We start from the raw sequence: 13,559 nt of genomic DNA, 5'->3' as shown, positions 1-13,559 counted from the left end.
CATGAAGCACCCTGGACTAAAAGTGTGGTGATCGATTTTAGCAGATTAGCTTTAAACACGAAGTAACTAATGCCTTAGAAGTATGTGACGTCAACATAAATCAAAATGCCGTACAAGCACGTTAAGGCGTTAAAATGTTCAAAGTTTAAAGAAAAAGATGTTGATGCTTTATATTGAGGTTATACTGATATATATATATAATGGAAAGCAAGCGTTAAATCGCTGTTACTATAAACCTGTCTTATCTGTTTTGGGATCGTGATAAATTTTAAGTTGGGAAACTTACTCGGATCTTCAGACATGAACCGTAAAACAGGTAAAAATGTGCACAATTTGTATCGAAGGCAACGGAAACCGGCCGCGCTCTGCGGCAACCCTTACGTAATTCATTGCACGCCCCCCACCCACCTTGACACTCCTGAACGGCCCGCTTAGCCTCTCTGTATTATATTACACATTCGCACCGTATTTGCACAACCCTGTGTTCCCGAGAGCTGAATTTGCACAGTACTGGACTGTTGTTAATAAAGGCAACGTCTCGCAAGGGTATCGAGGTCGACGAGTTTCTATTTGATGCGCAATCTGTTTGATACTAATTGTTTTCAATGTAATTAAATCAACGAAACACAACACTCGATTTTGAAACAATATCATATACTAATGTAAAGTGAATTTATAGAATAGAAAAGGTTTCTCTTATAAGATAAACCGAATCGCGTCAGCTAAGAATTGAATGGTTCAAGATAATTTATTGTGTCACACGAAGCTGATTCAGGGAGGCCAATTTTACACGAGCTCGGCATCTGTTTATCACCTGCGATAAATGACGCGGGTCGTATCATCTCAATCCAGTACATATTTTACAAGTAACAAGCTGACAAAACTTGTTTTAGAGCAATATGTTCTCTTAACAAGAGATTGCCATGAATTGATATAATATTTAAATGAAGTTTTGAAAAAAATGATCTAAATGCAATAAGAAGAAATTGATGCGATTATAAATAAATATTCAAGTTAGTAATTGCATTAAGACCATCTTTTGTCATGAAAAAGTCAGGTTCAATAAATTGTAGTCGAATTATTGACAAATTATAGGACGGATAAAAATTACAAAATAAATATTATGCTGAAAGGCAAAAAGAAAATCAAAACCTTGATCCGACATGTCGTGATTCGGTCGAGTTAATATTGAATAAAGTATCGCCATACAAAAAGAAGCCGGCATGAGTTTCTGTATTATTTTTACAATGTCGTAATCGTCCCGTTATACCCTTAGGGAACGGGACTATGTAGAATATTGACCCACTAAAACCTCTGCAATAGCCACCTTTAACTGGCATCCTATATTTCCAATTGAATGCGAATGAAACCGAAAGTAACGTTGTAAGATATTTTATATATAATATTTACATATAAGATATATATTAATAAAGTTACTAGTTTTAAGTTTTATATATAAACTAGAGACCCGCCGCGGCTTCGCACGGGTGCAATGCTGATACTAAATATAATACAGAATGTCTTACAAAGTTCACGCTTTTTCAGTCATTAGACAATACAAGCGGCTATGTCCCTGCGTTTTAAATCTGTAATATCTTCGAAAATATTCATTTAAATTACATGCTGTAAATGCCCATTTTGATCTATATTAAATTCACAATGTATTTATGATACTTATTTGGAAAAGGATTAATGCTGTATTGCTTAAAATCGCTTCGAAAATAAGCCATTATTTCTCGTAAAAAGCAAAGGATAAAAAATGGTTATTGTGGGTTATCCCTAAGAGATAGAGATAGACATATACTATCGCGGACTTTGAAGACCTTCATAAGGTGTACAATATTGAAATAAATTATTTTGAACTAACTTGCAGGGTTCAGCCAGCGTTTGCAATGTAAGCGCAAAATATATGTTTATTTACGACATCACTTCAGAAACCTCTAAAATTATCCGTGTTTCTCTACTATATTGTACGTGTATTATACATATAAACCTTCCTCTTGAATCAATCTATTTATTATAAAAAATCGCATCCAAATTCGTTGTGTAATTTTAAAGATCTAAGCATACATAGAGCATACAGCGGTAAGCGACTTTGTTTTATACTATGTAATGAAGACTCTCCAAGTGTTGCTAGACGCAAGATATATGTGAGTGAGTGAGTGTTTATGTAGAAAAGATAGTGTGTGTGTGTGTGTATGTATGTAGAAAAGATAAGTGTTTGGATCGTAGATCAGAATATTCCCACGTTCAACTAACAGTAACAACATTTGATTCATGAGTCGAGAGATCATTGTAGTGATAAGCACATCAAAAGTAAGCAATGTTTTGTAAATAATATACACGTTATATAAATTTAATATTATATGAAGTAATGTTTTTGTAAAAATTTAATCATTATAATTAAACATTCAATAAAAAAACATGGATTTTAAAATACTTTTCCTAATGCTTTGTCTGGCACATTAAACCATACATATATAAATAATATATGAATTACATATTTTCATTATAAATTATCCTGTCCATCGTGTATTTATATATAACCGTAATAAACATGTATGGTTTTAGTTTAATTTAGTTAATTTTAATAATACCTCTTTGGTCACTCTATGGTAATTTAAAACGCCAAATGTTAAATTTATGCTAAAATAGCGAGCAATTCTGAAAATGGAACTTGCCGGAAGTTTAAACTTATGCCGTAAAGTCCGACATATTTGAAACATGTAACTAGGCATACGGATATGCATTCGCTGGAGGCTGAGTACATTTCCGTCGAATAATAAATAACAATGTCGATGGAATATGGGTTTACTAATTTAAACTAGACAATGATTAAAAATTAATAGGAAGTTAATTTGTTAGAATTCGTGCGAATTAGACGTTAGTCCTGAATACTGGTTGCCCCGCAATCCTGAAGTAGTTGTTGGATTGAAATTCATTGTCATTTTATCGACTTATCTTGTACACTTATATATAAAATAAATTATAAATATTTACAAAATTGTTGAACATGTATTTCTTCAAATTCTAAATATTTTTTAAGAGAAAACAAAGATCGTTACTCTTGTTATTAAGGCATCATCTAACTTAACATAATGTCTAATATTTGAATAAAACAAATAAATAAGTAAATCAATTTGGTGTATATAGCAACTAAACCAACGACCTCGAGGAAACCCGTCGAGGCTTGACTTGGACAACAGCCAGAAGCATTAACACAAATATTGTGGTAACTTGGACAGTGCACGAGGGTTTAATGCTAATGCAGAAAACACAAACGTACATGAACGCAAAGTTTTATTTAGCGAAAAATTCATAGCTATTATATATGGTCTTCGCAGCCATTAAATCATAGTATGAATATTTTCAGTGCAAAAAAACCTAATAATATCAAATCCACGAATTTATAGCTGTCGTGCTTCCAAATTTAAATTTTATCGTAAATAAATTATTTTAATTTCGCTTCAAGTCCAGTATGCAAATTATGATAAAAAAAACTTTCCATCGCTATGGGAATATTGAAAAATTAATCACGAGAAGCAATTGTTCCTCTAGGAAGTGGTTCAAATTTAATGAATTTTAATTCCCTAGCGGGTTACGGAACATCGTATCGTCGGTTACCAATAACGGAGTAATTATTTTTTAACTGGCTTTCCAAGGGCAGCCTCGTAAATCCGTTACATTACGCTGTTTACTCTCATAACGATATTAATAGGCAATAACTACAATGTCCTTGGGTTAGATATTAACAGCTTAAAAAGCAAATTTACTGTTTGTCGATCATTCATTATTAAATACTTAAATATTTCAAGACCATCGTGGAATTCATAAGTTTCGATAATAAAATAAACAGCCCATTCATTTTATTCGTCAGATTACGAAACAAGTTTACGATAAATAGTGAGAAAACATCGGTATTGTTATTCAGAAAAAATGGAAATAACCTTGACCCGTCGTAATTATGACTGTCTAGGTCAAAACTTAATAATAACGTTTCATTATTCTCAATCTAATGAATTAGGTATAAACATGTCAGTGAATATACAAGTCGGCCAGCGGATTTTGGTTGATGACCTGACGAAAGCCCAATTTAGAAATTGCTTGAGATCTCTGATACTTTATGAAGTGATGTCATAATTTTATAACGCGAAATAAGCAATTTTTGTTAATATATATTTGTAATTCGTATCCCTCTAAAAGTATTCTTAACGACACATTTTTTTATAAAGTACAGGAGAAAATTGCAGGTCGATCCTTACGGTCCATTCGGTCGTTTGTGGAACCTATTATTTTTTTTTATAATAAAAAAGTAATAGTCTGAAACGCACCCCCAAGAATCGTTTTAAAATTTCGAACGTATTCTATTACGTATTCAAATTATTTCTCTTAAAAACATTATGTGACTAAAACCGAATAACATAACCGTTAGCAGGTCAGACTTCTTACGAGACAACAGTTAAAAATAGATACGACGCAAGACGTGAATCAGCTGATGCAAAGTGCATGACGTTGAGGCCGCGCTTACAATAGAGCTATTCAATCTTTTTCCTTCTTCTCTTTTTCCCGACCTTAATACGGAACCTTGCTATTAACTCCTGAGAACATAGAAACCCAGTGACTTATTCTGGTGTGACGTTTTTACAAATAAGATAGTATCTTAATTTGTTTGTAAATAATAATACATTTAGATAGATTTGTTTTATTGCAGCCTGAGTGAACTCACAACTACAGCCACTTGGGCTATATCATATATAATGTAGAGACTTATTTGAAATATTGTTAATAAAAGTGCTGTAATATCGAATTAAGACAACCATGTCCTGTAATGATATATAGTTTTGTATTATAAATAAATAAATAAATTTATTCTTTAACGTCTTCAGTTTCTTTTTCCTGCTTAACGAACCTTTGTACTAAATTGCTTATAAAATGTATATAAAAACAGTCACCAAAATACTGATATCCCATAAATTACAGTCATGTAGGTACCTATAACATCATACATGGTACAGAATTTATCCTTTCTGATCTCCAATTGCTACTGGCTTTGGGTAAGCTTGACATGAATTTAAATCAGTTCAGGTTAAAGCGTTCATTTCGGGATTTCAGACCAAATATTCATAATGAGGTTAAAAGTTACTTTATGAATATTTTGTTATTTTGAACACTAAAATTTTACTCAAAACTATGTATTATATAACAGAATAGGTATTTTATTACCTATCATGTAAGAATTGTAAACGAATACGTAAACTAGTGAAGATAATTATTATAAAAGGCTTTTCGTGCGAAATATATAAAAAAAATCTTAATTAGCTTATTTAATTTTTTATTAATATACCTAAATATTTGTATACAATAAAAACCGCGATGGTCCCGTGGGTTACACCTTAATGTTACGAAGACCACAAAACTTGAAGTTATAATATTTGAATTTCTGTGAATTATATAACATATAGATATGTAAGCGTCAGACGACAGTTGTTGATCGGCGATATTAACATTTCAGGACATACTTACAGACTTCTTACTTTACCTATGAATAATTATTACTCTGAGATCGATGATGCAATTATGACGGATGTTTATGATTCAACTTATACGAAGGCCACGCACCGGAAACTCCATCGTCAGCTGATAAACGTATACACTAGCACTCGAAAAATATATGCGAAATTCAAGTTTCACAGTTGTAATCTAATTAATTAAACTCTACCACTGACTGAGACATTGTAAAGGCTAAACTAGTGAGTTAAGATTTTAATTTTGCACAGAAGTTTTTGATTTAACGTAGCAAGCAAGAAACGATTTTGATAAACTAGGAGTGTTATATAGAGAACGATGCTATGTATGAAAGAATTTCATTTTTCAAGCTGGAATTATGGAAACTTGGTGTTTAGACCTCTGCTTACAAATCGATGTCAGTTTTATTTTTAAGGGGTATAAAACACTTTTACGGTGAATACGTAACTCTGTTGATGAAAACATGGAAATTCAAAATATTATTTATTTTTTTACACGGTAAGTAATTCCTCACCGTGACCCAAAGGATAAAAAAGAAGCCAGAGCAGGTTACCTGGAATTACATTTGAGAAAATTTGTATGGTTCCCGATATATTGCCGATGGAAAATCCCCTTCCAACGAGAAACCGCTCATTAAATAACAAGACAGTCGCAGATACACTTTCATTTTTTAATCAGACTTATCAGTTTTCGATCAATAAATATTCACATTAATTAAATCAAGATCTAATTAGACTTTAGATCCACTCATCGATTACAAATTCCTGAATTCATAAAAAGCTATCTACAAAAAGCAATCATTACATATATTTTTTAAATTATTCTAAATAGATAAATTCACGTATTTTGTATTATAAAAACTTTGAAAGAATAAAAATTTCTTATTAGATTTGAATGGAATCACACAACGGAGAATTGGTTTAAAGTTTTATATCATTAACATATATTCATTTATATTTGAATAATATTTTTAAATGATATATAAACATTCGACAGCCCATCTATTCGCCCGTATTGACTAATACATCGTGTAACACGCCCCACGTATTTTTTCACGCATTTATCCAATTATCGTTATATTTCTAAAACTATCCGTTCGAATTGCAAATTGGAAAGCACAATGTTTATCAGCATAAAACGGTCGAAATTAATGTATGATTTATTTTGATAAGTATAAATATTTTGTGTCTAAGAATTTTTTGTATCGTAAACTACAAATAATTTTCCAAAATATATAAACAAAGTTTTTGTGTTTATATTATAGTTTCGGCATTCTCTTCAAAATTGCCTAAATCGACAATTTTCTCTTCATATTTGGATAGCTTCTAAATTAATATGAATGTTTCATATCAATAAGATTAACAGTTTTTGTGTAAAACCAAATTTAAAAAAAAATGTCTGTGTGCTAAACTTACAGAGTCTATTAGACTGTCTATTAGTCTGTATATTATGTGTGTATGTGTCTTATCATACATACATTTTTAATTACATAGAAATAATCTGAGTTTTGTTATAAAAAAATGATGTAATTAGATAGCAACTGATATGGATGTAGAATATAATTCATCTCTCATTATACTATACAATTACAGAGAAACAAATTATATAATTTGAGAGTTCTCTTCATGAACTTGTTACTATTTAAAGAACACAGAGATACTTTTTGTATATTTAAACATACATAAGTAGACAAGTTAATTACTTTGACTTGTAATCTGCATTCAGTATTATTCTTTTGCAACATTTGAGAAAATTATTTTTGAATTGTTTTTATTTTTTTTCAATACATTGAACAAAACTTGTTTAATAAAAATAAATACTAACGCTTAGAATCATATGTATTTTTAGCGAATACATTTGATGTTTTAAAGAATTAATATAATATATGTGTGTGTGTTATGTTATAACAGGTATATTATAATCTCAATTATAAGTGATAGAACTTTTAGTAATATTGGATTGTATTCTGCTGAACTCGCTGTGTAGAATATACGATCAATTATTTTTTTTAATGAATCAATTCAGTGGGACATGGGAAATCATCCTTCAGCATATAACTATAACTTATATAACTTTAAAACTAGATGTGAGATTCAAAAAATCGATGCAATAATAGAACTATTGCTTTCAGAGACTATCTCAATTCAATATTTTGAATTAGCATAATTAATTTTAGCTAAAATATTCATGTTTTAACTAATACTTTGAACTTTGTGTAAATACTAAGTAGTTTAAAATGACTAAATGGACGTCTTCTTATATCAACAACATTTTTTATATATTATTTGAAAACATGAATTCTCATCTACCTACACATGATGACTAAGAATTTTGAATGATAAAAAATTAAATGTGGCTTGAAACAGATAAGTTGGTGAACTGCTTCTATATTCAGAGAATATTTTACTATTGCATGGTCTTAATTAAGTATAATAATAATTTTAAAAAATGGGAATAGCAATAATTTGTCGCTAATATATTAATATTTTTAAGTGTGAAAAATCCTACCTTGTAAGGTTTTATAACAATGCCCAAAAGACTGGTTCCGATATAAGCGTTTTGAAGGAACACTGCGGAACGCAACAAATTGTCTTACTTCAATGACAGAACGACCACTATCATTCAGCAAAGAAGTCACGGGTGGGGCGACCAGAAAACGAAATCTTAGAATAGTGGCTTAGATGGTAACTCTGGTAATTTACTAGAGTACAGACGCTATCCACTAAGTTTTAAAGTATGCATAGTTACAAGGCTACTTCTTTGTGAATTCGAGGTCAGCAAATAACCATTGGTTATATTAGGAGTTGAAAGATTAAAGGGGAGGCTTACCGCTTGAAGCGCCGCTAACCTGTCCTTCGTCATCCTTTATAGAAAATCACACACCAAATAAACGTTTTATCTCGTTACACAATCCCATTCACAGATATTTTTCTAACAAACGTCACTAAACTAAAGGACACGAACACTAGTTCACTTCACTCAAAAAATCGATACAACGAACGAACGAAACTTCCAAGTTCCATCCATCAGTCTACTAGGACAAATATTGCAAAGTTGTAGATGGCGTAACTGACTCTGAAGTATATGACGTCATTACTGAAGGGTCGGTAAAGTAGTATCTATAAGTAACGTTATTAGATTCATTATATTTTAATACTAAAATAAAACTTTTTCTTAACAAATAGATAAACTAATAAATATATTGTAATTTTTTAATCAAAATAACATTATATTTGAGGTGAATAATCCATAACACAAATATTTTTATAAAATCAATGAGTACGTGTCATGACTACTGCAGTCATTGCGCCTGTGGATGTCAAGCGATTCTTCCGTTTAGTCAAGTGACGCCATTGTGAGCCGTAACGACTTTTAAGAGCACGGACTTAAATCTTAAATTTCTTAAATAATCTTGGTAAATTGTGCTTTTATATACAGTAAATATATTCTTGGCGTAATACACTTTCTAATTTATTTTATATTTTGTGTTTATCTTACGTAGTTTGTGTGTTATTTTCGTTAATCTTCGGTACCATTGAGCTAAATTCCTGTGATGGTAGTTGAGCGCCATTCGGACAAAACTTAAAACAAATTGAACTTGTCAGTGGAAGCTTAACAACTAAACCATTTGATTTCTCACAAAGTACATCGTATATTGCTTTGAAATGTTTTGAAAATAGTTGTGAAATAAATAATTAATCTACTCGTGAACCTATATGGTGCGTCATGTCATACGAAATACTTAAGTTTTTAATCTTAAAACTTTGTTTTCAGAAACAGAAATACAAAACAATTTACCAAAATGGCCACAGATGATATGCCCACATTTAAATGCGTGCTGGTCGGAGATGGCGGCACCGGAAAAACTACATTCGTCAAACGGCATTTGACTGGAGAGTTCGAGAAAAGATACGTCGCGACCCTCGGCGTTGAAGTACATCCCTTAGTTTTCCACACAAATCGAGGTCCTATCAGATTTAATGTTTGGGATACGGCGGGTCAAGAAAAATTCGGAGGACTTCGAGATGGTTACTATATTCAAGGTCAATGTGCTATCATCATGTTTGATGTAACCTCTCGTGTTACGTACAAAAACGTACCAAACTGGCACAGAGATTTAGTAAGAGTATGTGAAGGAATCCCTATCGTTCTTTGTGGTAACAAAGTAGATATCAAAGATAGAAAAGTCAAAGCAAAAACAATCGTCTTTCACAGGAAAAAGAATCTTCAGGTGAATATTTTATGTCTAAATTGCTTTCTATATTTTATTTTATTTTCGTCTGTTTATCCAAGATAATGTAAATTATCATTAAAATATAATTTTGTTTTCATTCTAGTACTATGATATCTCTGCAAAGTCAAACTACAATTTCGAAAAACCTTTCCTGTGGTTGGCGAGAAAGTTAATTGGTGATGGCAACTTGGAGTTTGTTGCCATGCCCGCACTTGTACCCCCAGAAGTCACTATGGACCCACAGTGGCAGAACCAGATCGAAAAGGATCTCAAAGAGGCACAAGACACTGCTCTGCCAGAAGAAGATGAAGACTTGTAAATATAGCAAAATAAATTCAAATTTCCAGTGCCCTCTTCTAAATGTGATCAAAGCTGATTAGGCTTATATTGAAATGAGTTTTTCAATTATTTCATTCCATTAGGTTGCAATCGGTTCATAAGTTCAGTTTTATATTGTGAGTTTCATTAGTCATTTGCTTTAATCCATGCATGTAAAAGTAATGTTTAGCTTCAATAATATTGTTATAATAATAATGTCCTTAGTTCAATGTTTTATTGTAAGTCATAGAATAATTGACATTAATATGATATAAAATCTCATTTTATCAGATATTGTGTCAAATTATGGATACATTTGTGAACTATCCTAACTACCTACATGTTAAAGTTATGTGTTTTGAACTTTGATCTTTTGTATAGTATTATTTAATTATAAAGAAAACTGTTAGACATATTTTTTTAAGGTTAACTAATTAATAACAACCTTTACCGTTGAAATTCACTACTTAATGGTTTTCTTTGTAATACATGGCTTGAGACAAATATTGTCCACTACCTAATTTATTTATCAAAAATATCCTTGTTTGATACATATAAGGACTGACAATATTTCACTAAAAATTGTGGTGATACTTTTTGAATAAACTTAAAAAAAATTCAGTTGTTTCATTAAAACATTAGGCAGTCAATTTCATATAAGTTAATTATAGTCAATAGATTTTATTTACTATTTCAATTTTGACATTGTAGAATACTCTACTATTGCAATTTCTAAGAAATTCAACTTTAATCTGACTGTTGACATTTAGGAATTCCTTTATAAAAATAAATTAATTTAGTTACATAAAAAAAAGACCACAAAATAAATTACGTTAAATCAGGCTCGGCTAAATGATTCGAAATATTATTAATAAATAGTAGTTTATTTCAAATACTTGTCATCACAAGCATAAATTCTTTGATTATTTATAATTATATATATTATTTATAAACAAAAAAGAGGGAGGTTATTACTCAGAGATTTAGTATTGATTGAAACACCATTTATAGTTTTTAATTATTTATGTTTTATTTAAATGCGTACATTATAACTACATCACTAAAACTTAAAATACTAATACCAGATAACAATTTACTTCTTTGCCGCTGCCTTTTCTCTTGCCTTCTTTCCTTCCATAAGCTTCAACCTATCATCTTCTGAAAGGTTTGAATTAATTTTTGTAATAACACCTGTTCCTAGTGTCAAATCTCCCAAACGAAGAGTAAATCTCTGACCAGTTTCACAAACCATGGGTTTTAAGAGACGCAAATTTAAGCTGCAAAAAATAAATACTTTTAAAAAAGTTACCAATGATTTAAACAATAACACATTTTTCATTCAGATTGTTTAGACACTAAAATGTTAGCTTCATATCAATGATTGGACTATACTTACGTAGCATCTTCACCGGGCATAACCATTTCTTTCTGGGGGATAGTAACTTGAGTTGCACAATCCCATGTCATAGAAAACATCTGAAGTTGGATAAATGATGTAAAAGGCTTAGAACGACCTCCCTCTTCCTTACTCAATATGTAAACAGCTGCTTCTAAGCTGTCATGAGCTTTGACAGTGCCAGGCTTAGCCATTACCATGCCTCGTTTGATTTGTTCTCTCTTAACAGCACGAACTAAAGCACCCAGCTGGTCACCGGCTTGTGCTTCTTCTAAAGTCTTGTGGAACATTTCAACTCCAGTTACAGTTGTTTTCATTACCTTGCCATGACCAACAATTTCACATTCAGTACCCTTTTTCAATGTTCCTGTTAATGACAATGTTACCTTAGTTGAAGTAATAATGGATATAAAAATATAATATTTATAATTGATATTATATTCTATTTACCTCTATACAAACGTCCAGTTAAAACAGTACCACGACCAGGAATAGAATGAACGGATTCTACAGGCAAGAGGAATGGCTTATCTAATTCACGAATAGGTGTTGGAATAAATGAATCCACTTCCTCTAAGAGTTTACTTATAGCTTCTGAACCAATTTCTGGATTTTTTCCTTCTAAAGCACTCAAAGCTGAACCTGTAAGTATGTTAAATACAAATTAGTTATTAGTTTTAGGTAGAAAATCATTTCTAAAACTTACATGTAAAGAACTTTTACCCTTAATAACTGGAATTTTGTCTCCATCATAACCCATTTCAGTCATAAGTTCACGAATTTCCATTTCTACAAGTTCTACCATCTCTTGATCAGCTGCATCAACTTTATTGATAAACACTACAACATGTTGAATACCAATTTGCTTTGCAAGTATAAGATGTTCCCTTGTCTGAGGCATAACCCCATCTGTCGCTGCTACAACAAGTATTGCACCATCCATTTGTGCTGTTCCTGTGATCATGTTCTGAAAATGTAATTTTGTATATAAATAAATATACTAGTAAGGACCTGACATAATATTTCAATGTTATGTTCAAATCATTTACTAAAAATAAAAACCATTTACATCAGACAATTTTATAAATTTTTTGATGAAAAAAAAAATAGATTGAACAACAAAAGTAATGATAATAATACATACACACCTTAATGTAATCAGCGTGCCCGGGACAGTCAGTGTGGCCATAATGCCTTTTCTCAGTCTGATATTCAACGTGAGCTACATTGATTGTGATACCTCTAGCTTTCTCTTCTGGTGCATTATCAATATCAGAGTATCCTTTCTTTTGGGCCAAATTAAGATCAGATAATACTAAAATAAAATAATTTATATAATACACAGCAATTTCAATATAAGACTTCATTATATTAATTTTTATGAATTTTTTTGTACCTTTTGTGATGGCAGCTGTTAAAGTAGTTTTTCCGTGGTCAACGTGTCCAATTGTCCCTACATTACAATGAGGCTTAGTTCTTTCAAAAACTTGTTTCTCAGCATAGTTCCTCCGGAGTATGACACTTAGAGGAGACAAAGATGGCAATCCAGTGCATCGCAAATTGGAACTCTGACTTTGTTTTAAAACTAATTTGAGTGCTGTTAATCAAAAATAAATATTAGGAAAAGCTACCAAACAAAATAGTATGTTTCTATTTATGGACTATAAAACTAAATGCCTGTATCTGATCAAATGAAACTTTTACATAATATAACCTTTTATATTTTTTATTTTGTTACAACAATATGACAAAACCATATCTATAGATTAGATATATAATTATATTTAAATTAAAATAAATAATTATAACTACAAAATGAACGTTTAAATCATTAAAATTAATTAGTACCTGGGTTAACCAAACTTTTAGCAAATGATATAGTCGCCATGATTTTAGGCAAACCACACCAATTGCTCGGTAATATTCACGATAACTTAAACAATTATCCTGTAAATTTCAATGCTTATTAAGTGCTGTGTCTACAATATAAATTAATTTAACAAATCTTTCAATACCACACCGAAAAAATTATAGATTGGGTTTATCTTATGTCATAGACAAACCCTTATTTTTCTTTATTAGAAA

General features: G+C 30.9%; 3 protein-coding genes across 11 annotated transcripts in view; 1 reads left to right on the top strand and 2 right to left on the bottom strand.

The window, feature by feature from the left end:
- The window catches only part of LOC113400110 (syntaxin-1A), a 54,917-nt gene extending 46,316 nt beyond the window's left edge, over positions 1-8,601 (bottom strand). For all 8 annotated transcript variants that reach the window (XM_064215647.1, XM_026639536.2, XM_026639540.2 and 5 more), the window contains exon 1: positions 8,356-8,601. In XM_064215647.1, the coding sequence (XP_064071717.1) occupies positions 8,356-8,388 (33 nt within the window). In that variant the 5' untranslated portion in view covers positions 8,389-8,601. The remainder of the gene's footprint in view (positions 1-8,355) is intronic.
- A 202-nt stretch (positions 8,602-8,803) lies between these two features.
- LOC113400111 (GTP-binding nuclear protein Ran) lies at positions 8,804-10,551 on the top strand. Of its 2 annotated transcripts, none has more exons than XM_026639543.2 (3): positions 8,804-8,941; positions 9,301-9,757; positions 9,864-10,551. In XM_026639543.2, the coding sequence occupies exons 2-3, from the start codon at positions 9,329-9,331 to the stop codon at positions 10,077-10,079; spliced, it is 645 nt and encodes a 214-aa protein (XP_026495328.1). In that variant the 5' UTR covers positions 8,804-8,941; positions 9,301-9,328; the 3' UTR covers positions 10,080-10,551. The 2 variants fall into 2 exon arrangements, with proteins under 2 accessions (XP_026495328.1, XP_064071719.1); XM_064215649.1 differs by having other exon boundaries at positions 8,831-8,948; positions 9,307-9,757.
- A 531-nt stretch (positions 10,552-11,082) lies between these two features.
- LOC113400109 (elongation factor Tu) overlaps positions 11,083-13,559 on the bottom strand; it is a 184,342-nt gene continuing 181,865 nt past the window's right edge. The window contains exons 2-8 of the mRNA XM_026639533.2: positions 13,323-13,436; positions 12,871-13,071; positions 12,623-12,789; positions 12,198-12,441; positions 11,925-12,116; positions 11,475-11,841; positions 11,083-11,355 (exon numbers count right to left, since the gene is read on the bottom strand). Of these exons, the coding sequence (XP_026495318.1) occupies positions 11,172-11,355; positions 11,475-11,841; positions 11,925-12,116; positions 12,198-12,441; positions 12,623-12,789; positions 12,871-13,071; positions 13,323-13,362 (1,395 nt within the window). The 5' untranslated portion in view covers positions 13,363-13,436 and the 3' untranslated portion in view covers positions 11,083-11,171. The remainder of the gene's footprint in view (positions 11,356-11,474; positions 11,842-11,924; positions 12,117-12,197; positions 12,442-12,622; positions 12,790-12,870; positions 13,072-13,322; positions 13,437-13,559) is intronic.

Source organism: Vanessa tameamea, chromosome 8, assembly GCF_037043105.1.
Source record: "Vanessa tameamea isolate UH-Manoa-2023 chromosome 8, ilVanTame1 primary haplotype, whole genome shotgun sequence".
NCBI lineage: Eukaryota > Metazoa > Arthropoda > Insecta > Lepidoptera > Nymphalidae > Vanessa > Vanessa tameamea.
This window is presented reverse-complemented; position numbering and strand designations above follow the sequence as displayed.

What these genes read in the sequence shown, in the direction of transcription:
- LOC113400111 (XM_026639543.2), top strand. Translation starts at nt 9,329, where the DNA reads ATGGCCACAGATGATATGCCCACATTTAAATGCGTGCTGGTCGGAGAT. An exon ending in ACAGGAAAAAGAATCTTCAG is followed by an intron (nt 9,758 to 9,863) that starts GTGAATATTTTA and finishes TTTTCATTCTAG; the next exon opens with TACTATGATATCTCTGCAAA.